The sequence below is a fragment of the Pagrus pagrus genome, assembly GCF_965226575.1.
Source record: "Pagrus pagrus genome assembly, chromosome: 10".
Taxonomy (NCBI): Eukaryota; Metazoa; Chordata; class Actinopteri; order Spariformes; family Sparidae; genus Pagrus; species Pagrus pagrus.
Genome location: NC_140194.1, coordinates 25,790,845 through 25,811,008, shown reverse-complemented (window position 1 = coordinate 25,811,008; position 20,164 = coordinate 25,790,845). Strand labels below are relative to the sequence as shown.

The 20,164-nt window shown below is 40.3% G+C and overlaps 1 protein-coding gene across 1 annotated transcript in view; it reads left to right on the top strand.

Moving 5' to 3' along the window:
• Positions 1–20,164, top strand: part of cdh13 (cadherin 13, H-cadherin (heart)) — a 398,586-nt gene that overhangs the window by 120,894 nt on the left and 257,528 nt on the right. Inside the window, exon 3 of the mRNA XM_084364311.1 lies at positions 14,384–14,595. Coding sequence (XP_084220437.1) covers positions 14,384–14,595 — 212 coding nt within the window. The remainder of the gene's footprint in view (positions 1–14,383; positions 14,596–20,164) is intronic.

Below are 20,164 nucleotides of genomic sequence, written 5' to 3'. Positions count from 1 at the left end.
TGCCCTGCCACAAACAAACAAACACAGGCTGATTGAAGTTTGTTATGGTGCTCGAAATAAACCTCAGTCACTCCCTTCAGATCTGTTGCTATGGTTAACCTTGTCAAGCTAGGCTTCAGGCGATCACGTAGATGTGCCGATACATTTTCATTTATATTTCCACATAAAAATAGGGTGAGAAGTGCAATGATGGGTTTTGAAATAGGAATTTAAATGAATTCATATTTAAGCAGGTGTAACCTTGAAACAGGCAACTTCAAAGACCAAGCCTGTAGGCCTAAACATTTCCAGCTTGCGTGGAGACAGCAAGATTGTTTACCGCCGCTGTCAGTGTTATGTATGCATGTGACTTACTTTGAAAAACCTTGAACAGTATATCTTGGCTTATGGGCTTTCTACCTCACTGATGGAATGCATGAATTAATTAATTAGACTAATGTGAATATTGTTTGCCTGTTTCTTCCCTCTTACCTCCTTTACGGCAACTCTGAGTCACGCTAACAGGTTCAAACGCTTAAATCGTGCACATGGAAAGATGCAGTACCTAAATCAAGGCTCCTGTAAGATGCATGCTATTCCTGTCACGCATGTGAGAAGTGCAGTTTCTTGCCTCGCAACTCTTCATGAAGTACTACAAGTGATAGTGAGGGCCTCATTTTGTTGCTTTTGTCTAGTCTAGTTTGAGTTTGACTGTGAGTGAGTGACAGAGATGAGAGCAGCACTTTTTTTGCATCCTGATGAACGCTGGTGATTATAAACAAAAGTGCTGCAACCTGTCAGGGGAAATACACATTGCAATTATGGCAGAGAAAAGACGCTCAGAAAACCTTGTTAAGATCTAATAAGCCCAAGGTTCTTTCTTGTTTGCCGTGTTTTGTCAAGGCTAAGTATTATGACCACAAACCACCCAAATTAAATAAAACTGGAAGAAAAAACAAAAAAACAGGGATATTGTATGTAGAATTTTTACATTCTCCTCCGTCTGTCAGGTGGGTGGATTACACTGCTGTAATTTAATGCTGCATGCAGTTAAAAAGCAGCAACTGTAATGATTGCAAATGTATACTAATTAAAAATTACACAGCAATTTAGCATGGCCTGGCTCTGGCAGTGGAGCCACAGCATCTGGAGCAATGCTGATTTCTGCTATTGTGATGCAGCTGCAAATCCACCTGTGCTTCACATGCATTATGACATCTGGCCACAACTAAGTGTACTGCATGCACCAGTGGCTGCTGCCCACTGATTGCTTGCAGATGGCAGTGGAGGTCCGTCAGCCAAACCATTTGGACCAGACTGAACATATCTCAATAACTATCGCATGTATTGGCCTGATATTTTGTTCAGACATCGATGGTCTCAAGGGGATGAATTCTCATGACTTGGTGATCCTGACCTTTTCTGTTGTACAACTAACAGGATGAAATTTTCACTTTCACTTTGAATATCAATCTCTAGTAGATGGATTGGGGCAGCATTTTGTAAAGACAGTCATGCCTCCCTATGAATCCTAATGACTTTGGTGATACCCTCAGGTTGACTTGTGCTTTTAAGGCAAGTGTCTCAACAACTATTGGCTTGATTGCCACACAATCTTCTACAGACAGTCAAATCCCACTCAAGCTGACTTGTAATAACTCCCTGACTTTTTGTCAAGTTAATTGTTCCTATACTTTATAGGGGTGAGGAAAAAATGATTCTCTTAAGATTTGTGATACCTTTTTGTAAAGATCTCTGAATAAATTTCTTGATTTCTGGATCTATTTTATATAACTAGCGCTTACTTTTTTCTAACACATACATGGAATTACCATAAATGGAACGCTAATTGACATTAGCATTTAGGGCATTTAGCAGACGCTTTTGTCCATAGCAACTTAGAGTAATTCATACATACATTCATAGCGGTGGTCACTGATAGCGGTGGCAGCCATGCAAGGTGCCGACCAGCACATCAGTAGCAGTTTGGGGTACAGTATCTTGCCCAAAGACACTTCGACATGCGAACCAGCAACCCGCCAATAACAAAACGCTGACTCTACCCCTGAGCCACAGCTCAGGGGTAGAGTTGCCATTAGCATCGCAACCACAACAATATTATCTTAACAAACAATCCATTTTACTTCACGTTTAACATAAAATGACTTGAGCTCATACTTGCAAGCTTAGACAGTATTCCATGTGCTCTAGAAGCAAACTCAGTCTGTTATTCTGCAGCTTCAACCCTCCATACTGATCAGCTGCAGCAACCTCAAAGGGTCAAAACTCTAATGTCCCATTGGGTTTTATATTTTATTTATTTTTTATTTTCAAAGCACTAGCTTGATGAGCAGGAACAGCTAAATGTAGCAGGAAACTTCAAAAAGCATTTTATTTACCACTTTTATATGCAGTACAGCAATGACATTGCTGAAATAAGTCTCAGACTTTCTGACGTGAAAAAATTACTCATGATACATTGTCTCTAGAAGTGTATGATTCAACTCTCTCCCATGAATTAGTGTTAAAAAAGCAAATTTAAATCGCAATAATTCGTGACGTGGTATTGCAATACTTAAGATTAACAATAATTATCAAATCGGCACCCAAGAATATTATTGAATTGGGAGATAGGCATAATGTTCCAGCCCTTATCTTTTGCTTTATGACCAAATACGAGCTAAACCAATAACTATCAAAATACCCTCGGCTGTACTGCATGGTTAATGCATACTAGCGAATGTCAGCATGCTAACATGCTAATATGATGAACATTATAACTGCTAAATCAATATATTAGCACTGTGGTTGTGAGCATTGTTTAAATGTTAAAACATGATGAGACAATGCAGATTTGAGATTTGAGCACAAGTAACTCTGACGCTAACTGCTGGACAGCAACGAGCAGTCAATTCATGCGATGCTAACTGAACAGCAGTTATGCTCAAAAAAACATCTGATGTCTGGTGGCAATAAATGAGACCTCCAATAAAATAATATGAGACTACTGTTAGATGTGTTAAAGTGTGTGTGTGTGTGTGTGTGTGTGTGTGTTTTGCCTGGTGGCATTGTCCAGGCATTACTGTCTTGGTAAGGTGCTAGTGCTGTAACTCAGGGCGATAACAAGGAGAGGATCAGCCCGAGTTGGCCCTTATTATTTCACCATAATTACTCTCTCTTTCTCCCCTGCTCACTCTCTCATTTCTCTTGTGTCTCTGTTTTTTCTCCTGATTTACAATAGCAGAAAGAGACAAACAGGAACTTTAGTTTACCCCACAGAGGGAACAGACTGCAGACTAAAGCAGTAGAGAATGAAGCATCTCTGGTTGTTCACTGCGATAACAAGGAGCCTCACAGATCAGTGCAGCAAACCCAACCATTAGATCACTACCAAGCCAGACGCTCTACTAAGCATGGCGCAAGACAAAGCCTTTTTATGTACATGGTAAAAGATGGTGGTTTTGATTCAAATGAGAGTGCTGTGGTACAAGATAGCTTCAAGTGTGCACTGTTTGGAGAATGGCTCCAACTCCGCTGCTAAGCTGTAAGTGACTGATCTATTTTGTGAGTGCCAGCTTATCATAATCAGCTTTTGCATATTTCTAAGCTGTGGATTCAACACAATCTCTGAACCTCAAGTAAATAATTTCAAGAATGTCACTGCTTCACAGTGTAACTTCTTCGATGTTTTGACAGTTCTTATTGTTGTGTAAAAAAAAGAAAAATCACTAACAATAGAAATATTTTTTCACTGGGGGCATAAGTTGACAGTGACATTTTATAGCCCTGTTATTTGAAAGAACACTCAAGGGGCTATAATTAGCTAGTTGTTTTCTGTTGGCTGAAATGCATTGTACACCATGACAGAGCAATATAAAAGCAATGAATGTCAAACGCTGGTAAGTGACTGTCCTTAAAATAAGTAGAGAAACAACTTTTTCTGACGTTATAAAAGGTGAAATGTGCATATTGTTCTTACATACTTTTCCTTCAAGAATTTTAAATGCAGACCTTTTGAATGGACAACACCATCAGTGATGCATTCAAAAGCTGTTATTCTGCACAGCTATTTTTGTGATACAGTAATTAACCCAACAGATGGCTATATGGGTTAGACTATGTCAGTCTGGTTTCTGATAGATACAACTTGCCCTACTAATGCTAGACATGTTGACTTTCTTTTGTCAGATCTTTGTGAGAGTGGTGCTAAATGTGTGCACAGCAGGTGTGTGATTTAAAAAAAACCTCCAAATTACTTTCACACACGCACACTTGTAAATAGTTTTGCCTGTTAAGTTTTGTTGGGAAATGCTGTCTGGATTATGTTGCCTGGCAATGTTTTGTCGAGGGGTAGTTGGGGTTGATGTTGTTCATACAAAGCAGAAGGTTTGAGTCCCACATGTAGGTTTAAGCGATAGAAGCACTTTGGTCAAGGCCAGGGAAAGACCTTGGTTGTCATTGCATGTTATTAGATTAAACATGTTGTGTCTCTTGCTCAAAGTCAGTGTTGACTTTTTCAGTGTTTAACAAGATAATGAACCAAAAAGAACCATTAGAAAGTGTTATCATGCTGTCATTGCTAACAGCAGATATTATATTTTGCAAGACATGTCAAATATGTTGTCAGTAATCACTAATTAAGTATGTTCGATGTCCTCATTTTGCAACTTTGTAGATATGATTATGAGATTCATTAACAAGATTCTCTCATTGGGTGGTGGTGATCAGGGGCGGACTGGGATAATATATCTTTCACCTTTAGTTTAAAAACATCCAAAATTGTTAAAAAACAGCTAAGTGTCTTTGGTTTCAAGAGTAAGCCAATGACACTTCCTCAGACCTGAGACTTGACTTTTATCAGCCTTTAGGCTTTGTTCAACCTGCAGGCAAGTCAGATTTGTTTCTCTACTGTCCACACTGTTATTTGTAGGTGATCAGATCAGATTTTCATGTCAGGACATCGGCAACCTATCTACATGGGTTGCCGTTGTAACGACGTAGGCATCAGTCACTACGTACACTTGTGACAGGGCTTTCCAACAATGAAGCATGAGCAATGGAGATCCATCACCTCGCTCTCTAAATAGTCTCGCTGCCAAGTCACAGAGCAGACAACTTATTTTGGTGTGATTGTCTAGAGACTGTGGATCCCTGTGTTTTCTTCAGACTGCTCTGCTTGTAGCAACCTGGATTCTGCTCAGCCATTCTGATGCACTTCTGTCTCTCCGGACTTGACGTTGTTTTCCTCTGGAATCTCCTCAAATGTGTCATGCAGAGCCAACCGGGCTCGGTTCCTTCGTGCCCTCGTGCTCTGTGGGTGATCAGGTATGTCTCATCTCCAGCTCTGGCAGCAGGCCCATTCATTAGCTGCGCAAAAAGTGCGGCTCATTCGCATCGTTAAACATCCTCGTCAAAGCAGAGCCCCTTATATCTGGGATCCAGTGAGGCAGCGATGCAGAATTTGGGATCAGACTCTATTAGAGCAGAGCTTTTATTTACAGCCTTTAATAATGCAATCTTTTTCAACAACATGGTCTGTTTCAACCTCCACTTAAGAGACTGGAGGAACTTCCACCTGACAGAAAAGAGCATACAGGTCTTTCTTTACATATTACCATCTTGCTGAAGCATCTTCTGCTTTCCACAGCATGATTAAGCTTTTTCTCTCTCTCTTTCTCTCATTCCCTCTCTATACTGTGCCTTCAATTTCTTCACCACGTAGAGGCCACTCGATCTACCCACACTGACTGAACGTTGTATTGATATGTATGTGTGTGTGACTTACAGCCTGTGATGACAGAGATCATATAATCAGATCAAAAGCAGGCAGAGGAACCGTAGCTGCCTTCTTGTGTTGTTTTCTCTGATTTACATGTTTCATTTAGCATTTTTAACACTGGACTGACAATGCCACCGATGGCCTGTGTGGGCCAGAGGTTGATAAAAAACACAAATGATCTAGCATTACATTTCTATCATACATATTTTTCCTGTTGCAAATTAAAACTGCTAAATGGTAAATGGCTACATTTATATTGCACAAGCATTTTGCTGCTCATTCAGCCATTCATGCACAGAGTCACAGTAATGGCAGGAAACTACTTTGCAGGGTGCTGGCCTGACCTTGGGGACCAATTTAAGGTTTAGTTTCTTGCTTATGGAAACTTCGACATATCCAACTGCCAACCCTGTAATCATTGGATGACCTTCTCTACCTCCTTAGCCCTAGCTGCCCCGTTTAAGCAAGAGTTATGCTTCTGTTGAGATGCATGTAAATGTTTTCCAAACCTCCACAGAGAATGGTGTTATGGGTAATGATAAGTGGTAGTGGTTTGCGGAGGAGCAGACGGACACACCTTTCACATCTCTGCAACACATAGAGTGGAACTGTGCCTGAAGCAAGCTGATTGGTTGATTCAACATTCCCACATCCAATCCATACAAGTATGGAAGAAATGAATCTTTGAACATGTGCCCGCAGAGGCATAATTACAGCTTAAGTGGTATGTAAACATAACATGGTAGCGTAAAGAACACTTTTATATACACACAGTATATCATTATATAGGGGGGGACCATTAGGTACAGCAACACTTAAATTAGTTTTTGGGCTGACAAGACCAGCATTTAGAATATTGGCTGTTTACTGATCCAAACAATCTCTTTACAGCAACAACATTTTTTGGTTATTTTCTTCTCTTGGTCCTTGTATTATTGGAAGAAAGATGGACACAGTTCATAGATATATCAAGGTTCAGGGTGTTTTTTTTTTCATATTAAAACACAGGGTTGCATAACATTGAAAGTTTGTTACTCCTTTGTGCTAAACAAACATAGAACATATACACAGTTATTTACTGTATAAACATTTAGTAGATACAAGTAATGAATTTTTTTAATTCGTGTTGGGGTGAATGTAAACATCAGCGACAAGATGGTGATGGTAACATGGGCAGCATCTTAAAAGTTCGACATCTGGGAACCACTCTACCAACCACTATAACTGCATGAGAGCACCAAGCATCAGTGATGTAAACACAGAGTCTGCCTCGTGCTGAGCAGTCTGCTCAGAACATGGTCCGCCCTTTGAGTGCAACAGCTTGATCCAGGATGCTGTGGTGGAGGCAGGTCTCTGTAAAGATGCAACTGGATATTAGCCAGGAGCAGCCTGAAATCCAAACTAGATGAGCTTGAGATGCCATAGGGAGTGATCGTCCCAATGTCCACTGCTCTTAATCCAAATCCCACACTTTCTTCTCCAGTGCTGATTAATGGATTTCTGTCATTGGTAATAATTCTTCAGCTAATAAAGCCGAAAAAAGAAACAGTTAAAAAACAAAAATGGAGCAAAGTTTGAAGGGTACCAGTCCTGGTTGCGTCTGCATGCGCCATCATCGTCATGGATACATGGATACACTGACAGAAAAAAACAAAACAAATGCAAAAACAATAGATCAAAAAATGTGATGAGAAATGAAAGAATGTCAATTCATGTCTTTTGAATTTTGGTGATTCAGTTTTTTTGAATATATGGAACTGAACATATTCCACAAAAAGCTGAAATGTGCACATAACTCAAAACATGTATGTTAATCAGGCACCGGGCTAGCATGACGTTGTGAATATTAGGGGTAGTTTACACGTGTTGAGAGAATATAATCATTTTTCCGGGTAGACGGCATGCTGGGCTGACCTTTAACAGTACATGTAAGGAAAATGTGATGCCTTCTCATATCAGAAAGTAACTGTACTTTAATTGGCTTTAGTCACCAGTGTGGTGGACAGTGCCATACATCACAGTATGATTAAAGGAACTAGCAGACTTACACACACACAAAGGTGTATGCACAGACCACACTTACTGACAAACTCGGAATACAATCCCTGCTGTGAGTGACATGAAAAATACTAAGATCTCAGATCCTACACACTTTTCTGCTTTACCAGATGATTAACAGTCCCACATCTGACATGATGGGATTGGTTGGAGTCACACAAGTAACGGTGGCAGTGGGGTATCTTAATCATCACAATCAAACCCATGATGAAAGACTCAGGATTCCCTCAGCTGGTAAAGTCTTTTAAACTGTTATCTTTGTAGCTGAAAAGCACAAGCCTTGTTACCACTGAATCCCATTAATGGGACTTACACAATGCTCTGTGATAGGAAACTCTGGGGTAAAATACAATTCCGGGTGTAAATACATTTTCAAAAGCAGCTAGCTCTCCTAACGCCAGGTGATTATTTGAGAACGGTGTTCTCCTGAGCCTTTTTTATGAGGCTGAGCACACTCTGTCTGTTAGACACGGCAGCTATCAGCTCAAACACACCCGTGCTGCCACCTTTGAGATTACTCCTCTGATTCCCATCTCTCCCATCATGGAGACTTGACATTTAGTTACGAGACAGAAAATTGTCTTCAAAAAACCTCAAAGGAAAACTTTAGTAGCTGACAGAGGATGGGAGGAAAAAAAATCCCATTTATGTGGCTGACAAAGAGAGTGGAGCCAATGTAAATATGCTTGGATAATGCCGGATGTCAAAATATGTTGCTTCATCATTGAGAGGCAGGAAATCAAGATTGCAGTTTTGCGTGTTGATGCTCTCTTTTCATTGTTTTGATGGTCTTGTTTGAACATTATTCATGTTCGATCTATAAGAAGGTAATGACATGATGACAAAATAAAACATATATTTATACTTTTAAGTAGAGAGTGTTTTAGTGTCATTGTGGGATTTCGTGTAAAATTTCTGACTTACACATCAATGGTTGACAGTTTGTGTAGTTAATAAAAAAACAATGTGTTTGTTTTGTACATTCAATTATTCAATTAGGTGTCTGATTTAATGTCAGTTATACAATCCCTGAGGAAAAGCGTTTCTCAGTAAAAGCTTAAATGAGAACTTTGAAGTGCTGTTTTTGTCGCCAAGAAAGCTGATTGAACAGTAACCAAGGCCCTAGGTGACGGAGTTTCTGGAACGTATGCCTCTCACAGGCTCCACAGGAGGTTTCGGCCTGAAAGCAACTTGAATGTCAAAAAAGTTGAAAAAAAAGAAGGAAAAAAGTTGACCCCCCTCTCCCCATCACAGCCCTCCCTCTCCTCTTGAGTCATCAGTGAGGGATTTTGGCGAACCCTAATCCATGTCGTGCACAGTTATTTCAACCCTGAGCCAGCACTCTGAAGAAAGAGAGTGGGTGCGTGGTGGCGGTGCTGGTGGTGAGCGGGGGGGAAGTCGCGTTCTGTCATTGTTGCCCGACTTCAAAGCCGCCAGCTCACCATGCTCTCCTCTGAAATCCCCCAAAACCTGACAACATTAGAATACCATCAAACAGTCTCTGGCTGCCTTTGAAATGCCACTGACACTGTTTGGCGCTGCAATTTGCAGGCTCTAAAGAGCGCGCCCATGTTATTGAAATAAATCTGAGGCTTGTAATGGGAATGGAAATGAACACATCTTTCATGCTTTGGCTTAGAAGTGAGAGTTGAATATTGAGATGGAGCCTTGTTTCCCTGGAGAGTAGGTTGTTGACTTTGTAGCTCTCCCTCAGTGTCCATTGAAGCCCGTCATTTTATTTTTCATTTTCCTTTTCCCTTCTTCTTTTCTCCCACCCTCTATTCTTCGCCCTGCTATTCTTACCCTCATCCAGATGGCAGAAAACGATTGTGTCCAGAGGGAAGATTTTCAAATGTCTGCAGCGAGACAGATAAAAGAAGCCAGACTAAACAGTCACAAAGGTTAAGTGTACTAATTGAGTGCTTTGATAGACTTCAGTCTATTGATTTTATAGTCAGGTAGTGCTAACCATGGACTTTTCCCATTTCACTTGGTGCTGCCGTGATGGGAGACAGACGTGTGCAGATTGATGAGTTTAAATCAGACAAGAAACCAATTTTTCTAAAAGGGAAAACAGTGGGGAGGATGGAAGAGAAGGTTGAATGAAAGTATTCTAGTGAATTGCTATAAATCCAATCTACATCGCATCTCTTTTTAATAAGAAGCATTAACAATAACAGTTACAGCAATCTTAGCACTAAAATAAAAGGTTGGATACAACAATGCATTATGCTTAAATTGAGCAGTCTTTCCCTTACTTTGTACTAATCTGTATGCATTAGGTCTGTTAGTTATTAATGATTAGATCCAGTGAGGATTGTACTTCTTCTGCAATTAAAAGGTAGTTACTGCTTTAAATAAAGTGGTGCCCTATATGTGTATATATCATGGGCGAGCAGTCATAATAAGCTATAAATGCAGTGCATGCCCAAGCCCTTCAATAAAAATAATTGAAAATATTAATCTGGCAGTGTGTTCAATTATACAATACCTTAGTTCTACTGTTTTGGTCTTAAATCCGTGCCTAATCTGTCCCGTTTTGCTTGCGAAAAGCTGGAAAGCTGACAGCTTGTTTCGCGCATGCGCACTGTGACACCGAGTAGTACAGTTACTGCTAGAGGCTGTGTTTACTGTACAGTATATGAGCATTTTGAATGGCAAAAAAGCTGTCAGTGAAGCAGCTTATCTGCGAACGCGTATGCGCAAAACTGACTTGTTTGAATTGTTCAGCGGGAAACTGTCAGTGGTTCATTTCATCGTGAAGCCTGGTCAAAATGAGTGAAAATATTAATTCTATTCAGTCTTTGCGTTCAGTGCCGTTTTCGCGGAGAACTTTTGAGGAAAAGAAAACTATAATTTCAAGTGTACGGCCTACTCCTGAATTAAATATCACAAAAACTGCCCGACCCCCCCTCCCGTCAAACGATCCGGTCTGACAGTGACATATTGCCTGTTCATTCATGAAAACCATCTCGAAACACTCTCAGTCAAACAAGGTGGGGAATGAGAAATCTGCGGCGCTACTAGCCTAGTTCGCTCATTTTAAAAACACACCGGCAGCAGCGCCTACTTATCTGAGACGTGTCACGTGAGTTACTGTAAATGCTGTGTGGAAAACCAGCTGAGGTCTGTGATTGAGGTGCAGACGGGTGAGTTTGGAGCTGACGAGAGGATCGCGCTGACGACCGTTTCGTTACATTTTTCTCATTGAAAAACTATAGAACTGGCATTTAGATGATGTTCTGCATAAAAAAATAAGTGAAATAATAACAATTCGGTTTTAGTAATCAACCGCTTATAGTGATCAAATGTACTCTGGACCAACGTGATCACTATAAGCGGTTTCCACTGTAGTAGTTAAAAACCATATTATATTTTTTATTAATAAATAAATACCCCCCTTACGGGCGCGCATGGTATTGACACTTCAGCATGACCACAGTAAAAGTTCACCGCTCGCCACTGGTGTGTGTGTGTGTGTGTATGTATATATATATATATATATATATATATATATATATATATATATGCAGTGTTAGTCATATGGGAGCAATCCCATGCAACCTTGTACATAATAACGAATGAATAATGAATATATTAGTGCCATTGTTCTTATTATTTCTCAATATTACATTTGTTTGCACATTAAAAAACATGAAAATGGCATTCACAAATATACACACTACACAAGTGCATATGCATACAGGCACATACCTATTAATTAACAAACCTGCAAAAAATTTGAGAAGCTTTCTGATTCTCCTAAAAGCTCTTATTATATTAAATATATTTGCTAAATAATCAGAACAATTGTATTTTCAAAGTAAAATCCTTAGCATTTCAATCCTGGTCGATTTATTAACAACAGTTGTGGTACCAGTACTGGTTGTAACAAAATACATCTTAATGCTACATTTTTACAACAATAGCTTTTGAGCAGCTTTTTTGGCAGGAATACAACAGACGGGCGCCTGGTGTACCTGTGTAAAGCAGAGCTAAGTTTCAGTGTTATGATAACATCAAAAAAGGCAGCCAATCTTGGCTTATTAAAGGAGGGGCTGCTCTTCTCAGATTCCACTACCAGCTGATGTGCTGTCAAAAAATGCATAAAATGAATGTGATGATCAATCAAAAGTGCTAACCCTACTGATATAAGTGCATTGTGTTTCTCAAGGATTCTTTAGAGTGAAAGCCACTCTGTGTCAGACCAATTCAGTCTTTAATAAAGAAAAGACACAGCAGCAAATGTAGCTGGGGCTGTGGCAGCTTTGTGGAGCACTGGTTCGATCTCTGGCTCCAGCTGCATGACCAAGTGTCCTTGGGCAAGAAATTGAACGCATAATTGCTCCCGATGGCTGTTTCATCAGTGTTTGAATGTGTGTGAATGGCTGAACATAGAAGTATCGCTCCTGCTGAGCAGGTTGGCACATGGGCAGCCCCTGCCATCAGTGTATGAATGTGTGTGTGAATGAGTGAAAGTGACAAGTGTTGTAAAGTGCTGTGAAGTAGTAGATGGACCAGAAAAGCGGTAAAAAAATGCAAGTCAATTTGCCATTGAATATGCTCTTTTAATGGGAATAAACTACAACAGTTCTATTGGAATCAATGAGATACAATTTAAAAACAGTGAAGGAGATTTTACATGCTTGAATGTTTTCTTGTGAATCCCTCGTGTATAAATTCATAGGTAATTTGAATCCTGCGTGGGAATGGCGGACTCTGTGTCTAACAATATATGCTACTGTATACAGCGCTAGTGGGTACAATGAATTGTTGTTATAATGCCAACGATAAGTAGTATGAGTCTTGGGTTGGTTTTTAAATCTCAAGGATTATATCATAACTTTAAAGCAACACAGTGCAACTTCTGGAGAACAATAGGTGACTGTTGAGTCTAATCCCAATATGAGGTCATCAAACATTGAAGCTGTGAGGTGGCATCTGACCTGATATCACCAACCCAACCAAGAAAAAAATAGTGCCCCAAAACTAAATACAGAAAAATAAACTTCAATCAGATTTAATAAATTGACTCAAACGATTTATTTTATAGATGACAATTTGCCTTCTGTTAATAATCATAAAAAAAAACTGCATCAGATGCTGGTTGTGAAAATATTTGTATGGCAATGATTGAAATACATTGTATTTGTGAGGTAGGGCGGGTTCAACAGCTTTTAATGAGTTGGTTCAGCAGAGTACAGCCTTTGCACTGGAGACTGGAGCTGTGTTTTATCTTCAGAGAGACACCACTACTGAGCCACAAGCTGCTCTGAAAAACTTGATAAATATGGGCTTGAATCTGAACCCATTTCTTCCTCAGAAATCTGGCCTCCCAGTCCCCAGTGTGAACAGAACACAGGCATGAGAGACTTCCAGATCTTTTCTGAACAATTTCCTTCAGTTGGTCATGAGTTACCACATAGTTTTCTGTGTTATGTTAAGCTGAAAGAATCACATCCATAATTGATGAATCATGCAGGATATTGTCTTGACAGCCCCGTCCTTGTCGCAGTAGAGTGGTGGCACATAACCTAATCTCATTTTTTCTCTTCTGTTTTTTTTCCGATGAGCAAAACTAGTAGTTTTTTGAGACTCTGGAACATCTCAGTCCAGAAACATGAGGCTGCATTCATAATGATAGCCAAATGGAGTATCCTCGTTGTCTTTCAATTACATACAATTTCTGATCTCAGACAGAATTAAAAAGAAATGATGAAGACTTATATAAGCCGCCATATGTCTGCAGCAGCACCCGCACTGAGGTAAGGAGCCATGTGAGTCCCGTCCCACCTGCTTTACTAATCAGCAACACGTGTACACGTCCATGCTTGCAGGCTTCCTTTGGGACCAGCCCTGCCACGATCAATGACCGTAAGGAAGCATGACAGGAGGCTGAGGTAAAGAGGAGCTGAAGGATGAGGGAGGGGATGATCGTCAGGGCTGAGGGTGGGGGCGGCATGGGGATCATGTCGCGACACCGAGGGGAGTGTGAGAGAAAGATAAAGAGAGGATGAACATGATCAGAAGGGATAAAGCCTGGTAGAGTCCTTGGCGCTATCTCCCTGAGTCAGACAAGACAAGCTACCATGTGCACGCATCACACGCACAAAGCTCAGAGGTGACACTTTTCTTCTCCTGTACCTTAAATCCTTTCTTCTCATCCAGTCCTGCAACTGGGTGCCAATGCCCTCTCTGTAGTGAATTCAACAGCCTGCAAAAGCAAAGCCAGACACATTAATAGCATGTTGTGCAATGGGTCATAAATATTGCATCAGGCTTGTGTGAGTAGAGATCACTGACTTTTATTATACCCTCGCTGACAGAGCCTTTCAGAACATCCTACTCTTTCTTCAGGGTATCTGTTTATCTTCAGGGCATCTTTTTTATATCTGACTACTACTTGTTTTTGTGGATTGTTTGGCAACCTCTCCAGTTCTGTTCTTTACGGTGTAGTGTATACCTGTGACTGTGTTTCCTATGGCAGGTTTTTCTTGGCATTCCCACTGTTTGTAATTTGTTCGGAGTGAAGGCATAACTTCTACTCATTCTGTGTGTTTCTTCCAGTCGAGTTTGATGACTGCGCGGGCAACGAGGACGTTAAATTTGAGGTGTCGGACCCCAGCTTCTACGTGGATGGAGATTTGAATCTGGTTTCCCAGCAAGATGTCACGTACAGCAGTCCTGTCCTGTTCATCCATGGGCTCGGTGCACATGCAGATGACATGGCACAGGTAGAAGTCACTGGACTGCCGGGTCAGCTGGGGCACAGTCTCAGGGTAAGTATGCTGTTGATGTGTGGGGCTTTTTTTTAAGATCAGTTACTTTATTTACACTTCATCAAAACTGAAAAGGTTTGCATCATTACAGATTGAAAAGGTTGCTGTAATTTGGTATTACTAATGTAGCAGTGATCAAATAACAATGTCCTGGGTGAATAAGAGCATTTTTGAGCTGTTTTTAGGTTGATATTTCAGACACTTACACTTATTTGCTTTCTTGCTAAGATTTAGATGACAAGGTTGATATCACTATCGTGTCTGTGCTGCAAATATGAAGCTACAGCCAGCAGCAGGTTAGCTGTCCAAAGGGGCAGTGGTTAGCACTGTTGCCTCACAGTAATAAGGTCCTGGGTCAGATTCCCTGCCAGGGCGGGGCCAGAGCAGCGCCGGAGGTTAGTTAGTAGTTTGCATGTTTTTTTATCCCTGTGTTTGCTTGAGTCTGCTATGGATGCTCTGGTCTCGCCCGCCATAAAAAACCCAACCCAGTTGCCTGAATAAATGTTGGAAATATCCATTTCTGCAAACCACAGATATGTTAAAACTTCACATTTCGTTAGGTTGAATATCCAATTTTATCTTGTGATGACACTGTACTTGCTATGGTGCAGTTAGGTAGGGTTGTCATTTCAGGCGAGGCCATGCGATGCTTCCCAGCTTTACGTGATTGATAAAAACAGGCTACACCCTCGGTCAACCAGCAAACACTCACTGGCTGCACCTGATTGGACGAACGCCACTTTTGGGCCGTGTGCTCCGGGATTTCAAAATGAGCTTGAAATGATTGCTTGTTTGTAAACCTTGCATGACACCTATGGATATTTTAAAGGAGATCGTGTGACATCTCTAGCCATGTTTTTGCCGACAAAAACAGTATTTTCAAGCAAAACATGATCATTTCCTAACCCAATTGGTTTTTGTGCCTTAACCTAACTAGATCATAAACACAACGTTTTTCTCGAGTTAACTGAAAATTGAACCTAAGGAATTGTTCAGTTGCGACATAAAGAAATATGAAGTTTTAATATATCTGTGGTTTGCAGAAATGTATGTTGCCAGCTTTTATTTCAGCGCTTGGGTTAGACTGTAAGCCATTTTTGCCAAGGTACCTGACTCTTTAAGCCTTTAGCAAAGTTTTATAACCCATATCCAGTCTCCATGTCCTGACGTGACACAACATTGTAGAAAAAAACAAACAAAAGACTCTTAAGCCAGATAAAGCCTCCACTAGCTTCAAATTTCCTGCACAGATATGAGAGTGATATCAATCTTGTCATCCTGGCATGCTCCCGTGAACATGATATTTCCCAATTTGACAAACTGTTCCTTTAAGTGAGAACACAAAATGGAGAGTTTTGTAGGGAAAGCCTGCTTAGAGATGTAAACACAGGCACTGGGTATCATTCACAAGATATTCATACACTAGTAATTGTAATTGCAAATTAAAAACATAAAAAAACAAATTAATCAAATGTTCAGAGGCATCTGTCATCAGTCAGATTCATGCATATGTTGATTAATTCAAATCACTCAAATTTGAGACACACTCATGTGACCTTAATTATCATCAGTTAACATAATTGCACAACCTCAGAGATGCCATATTTGGCACAACACATTCGTCAATAACTGTCAAAACCGATTGGACCTTTTAAAGAAAGTGAAAAATAATTTAAGTCCAGATATCCAAGTAACACTGTCATTTAAAGAAAAATAGCCTTCTTTTAAAGCGAGCACAGACAATACAGCCTCAGTAAAAGATGACAGTAAAGATGATCGACAACACATCCGCCAGGAGAGCCATATAAAAAGTAAAAAGACTTTGATTCACTGAAGAGCACCATGTGAAAGCCACTGGAGGAGGCCACAAGAACAGCTGCTGCTGTGCTCTGCCAAACCTACAAACATATCGTTGCCATCACCAGAGATGTGTCAGTTTCTAACACTTTTGCAGATGGCAACAACAACTCAGATCAGCACCAAATATGTCTGCAGGTCTTTGGATTGAACATGTGATCATAGACAGTCTAGATCATTGATGCAGATTACTGACATGATTACTGACATGTTTCGCCAAAATGTTTCTTTGGACTATAAAGGGGTCCACTGTGGTTTTTCACATATGGTTTACACATGTGAGTTTTCCTCAAATAAAAGAACAAATTGGATACACTTATACTTTGATGGTGTACCCACATGTGCATATTTTTCTCTCTTCTCATGTTTTTTAATCATTATTCATGCATGAGCTCACATGGACCAGAGGAGGAGAGGACAGGGAAACATAAACAGCTCTAATGTTTCTGCACCAGGGTTTGATGTATGAAGAATTACGCTGGCCCATTCCAATTATATGGGAATTTGGCCAGTGCGCCTGCCCCCCAACGCTGTGCTTTGTTTCTCTGCAAATGTGTCCTTTTGTTTGTGTACTTTACAGAAATGTGTTTCTGTGGCCAGCAAATTGGCATACAAAACTCTGTGCACCTGAATAAACACCATTGTCCCTCATTCGTATCCTCCATATAGCTCAATCCCCCTTCTGTTCAGTTCAAATACACTAAGTTGGTCAGGAAAAGTTGCAGGGACTGCAGGTACTGTTCGTGTTCCCTTCATTCTCTCAGTGATCATCTGTTTTCTCGCTGCAGTGCTCAGAGTCCCGCTGCTACCATTCCTCCAGCCCTTAGCTTAATGAATGTCTCCATCCCTTTAGGCTTGATGTGGCTCTCATTTATTTGTGCCTCTCGCCATCATTTATTTGGTTAGCTAGTCCATGGGTGTTACTTTGGCAAGTCATTGAGGATGTAAGTGAATTAGTCTTTTGGCAAGTTGTGTGTGGGGAGTAAAGATTCAAGACCACACCATATGGTCATTCCTCGGTGTGAATTTCCATGACACATTTCTGTTTGTGGATCACTTTCACATATCATTTCATTTTGTTTTGCATTTATTTTTAGTAAGAGAACAGGAGTTCAGTCTACAACCTTGGTTCAGATTGAAATATCTCCATAGCTGTGTAATGCATTTCCATGATGCCCATCACTGTTCCGCTAACACTGGCGTGAGATTAATGCTTGTGGTTTGAGTAAAATGTCCCAACAAATATCATAAGGATTGCCAAAAAAATTGGTACACTAATTCATCTTTTCAAACAAACAACTGTGATCCTCTGACTTTTCATCTTGCACCACCTTGAGGTCAACATATTACTTGAAATACTTGACATTCCCTTCAACCTCAGTTGTGATTTGTGTTTATTGATAATTATCAAAAGTTACCAATATGCTAAACTAATTGATTGTGGTCATGGTGGACATTACAGCTGTGGCATGTTCACATTACCATTATGACCTTGTTAGCATGCCTGCATTAGTATTTATCTCAAAGCACTGCTGTGCCTAAATTCAGCCTCAAAGAGCAGCTAGCTTGTCTGTAGACTCTCAGTCTTGTTGTCCGTGGGCAAGATACTGAACCCCAAAATTGGCTCTTGGGTGTATGGGTGTTTTATGAATGGTTATCACTCCTGTTGAGCAGGTGGCTTCTTGCATGGTAGCCTCTCACACCAGTGTATGAACGTGCATGAATGGGTGAATGCTAACTTGTGCTGTAAAGTGCTTTTAGTTGACGCTAAGACATGAAAAGCGTTAAATAAATACAATCCATTTACCATAGTTATTTAATTTGCTATCAAGCGTTAGAAATGGGAAATCTGGTTCATACAACTCTTTGATGAAGTAGTTTATTTATCCCATGTATAGTAGATATCCTCCACTGTTAATTGCAATCGCCGGGCAGAGAGGAAGACATAAAACTAATAGAAGTATATAAGAGAGTGCAGGAGTCCTCCAGTAAGGCATGGTGGTTAAAAGCTCTCATTATTTCACTATCAATTAATCTGCTCAGCTCCTCAAGCTCTGGAACTCATATCATCAGAAAATCTATTGTCCCTTTCTCTGTCCATAGCCTGTCGTCTGCCCCTCACTTCCCCACACTGCGCCACTGCACCGTCCCAAGTGGCCAATCAAAGAGTTCAGTGCAGCAGCAGCAGCTTCTAAAGAATCTGTAACTAACTTGTGGCGTAATATAAAGCTTGTTTCAATAAACCATGGGTCGGACTTGTGGAATGTCTCTGCTGACAGGACTGAGTGCGCTGGGGTGCTGAGCTTTAAATCTCTTGTCTGAGACGCTGCCTTGATGCCTCTTCCCTGTGTTTCAATTATTCTACCACGGAGGAAGTTTAGTAATGAAATCTCTTTGTTATACTCTTGTCAAAGTACGATTTTATATTTGCCCCAAACCTCCCTTTGTTTTCTCTCTAACACAGAACGGAAACATTCCATGGTGGATTTATCGGCATAACTAATGGTATTGTAGCAGAATGTATTGGCTGGTGATAATTGATAAGTGCTGCGAGCGAAGGTGGGGAGAATCCGTTTTTAATTCCTATGCGCAAGCTGTTAGTTTGCTGTAACACAGGCCCAGAGGGAGAGAGGCGGCTGATGAATGATTCCTATTATGAGCGAAACTCCGAATTCAAAGAGTAATTTATTCCCCCCCCTCCTTTTTTTCCAGTCGATCAATATGTGAATAAATGGAAGAATGCATTTCAATTTAACAAATGCACGCTCCGAGATATGGACTTTTTTCTGTGTATTATTCTGTGTTGATTTGGTTGTGTTGTGCAAAACAACAGCTATGAAGAACATTTGCTTACCTTCAGGGGGCATTTACAGGCACCATTCAAATGTAACAACTGATAAGAGGCAAAATAATCGCAGTCCAAAAGCCCATTTATTTTGCTTTTGTTATGTTTCATCCATTTTCGCAAACTGAATGAAATGTAATATCGCATCCTGAGCAAAATCCTCATCCCGCAATGGCAAATAGATTTTCTCTAACCAAGCTCTCAGCGTTCAGCGAGGCTTTCTGGGGATGACTAAGATGTGACATCCTGCAGCCACAGCACAACATCTCACATTATACAACACAACACAACACAAATAATCTCCCTCTCTCTTTCACCATCCCACTCATTCTATCTCTCCTTAGCTTGTTCTGTCGCTGTCATTGGTTAATTCTGTTTACTGCCCATTGTCTGTCTTTTTTCAATCTTCCCTGAAAAGGTTGAATATATCTGCTAACTTACACATTCTTTGTTCGCTTTTATGCGTGGGAATGAGTTCTGGAGAGGAAACCAAAAGCTTAACGTCATGTTCATTTAAAAGAGCAGCACAACAAACCTTCAACTTCACATTATTGATGTGTATAATTAAAAAGAGTAGTGCTAATTGTTAAACTGATTTGTCTCATATCAAGAGAAATACTAAAATCAGTCAATCAAAGTGGAAATGGAAAAGGGAATATGAAGATGACAAAGACATGCACAGACAGTTAAATTTAAATTTATGTACGTCTTGGCTTATAGTAGTTCTAAAAGTCAAGGGTATACTTTAAGTAGTATTGTTAAATTTTTTTGGGGATAAATCTTAAAATTAGGTGGCAACTGAAGCAGAGAAGCTAAAATTAGATTATGAAAATGATGCTCAGGTCTCTCAGATGTAGTTAAAAGCCT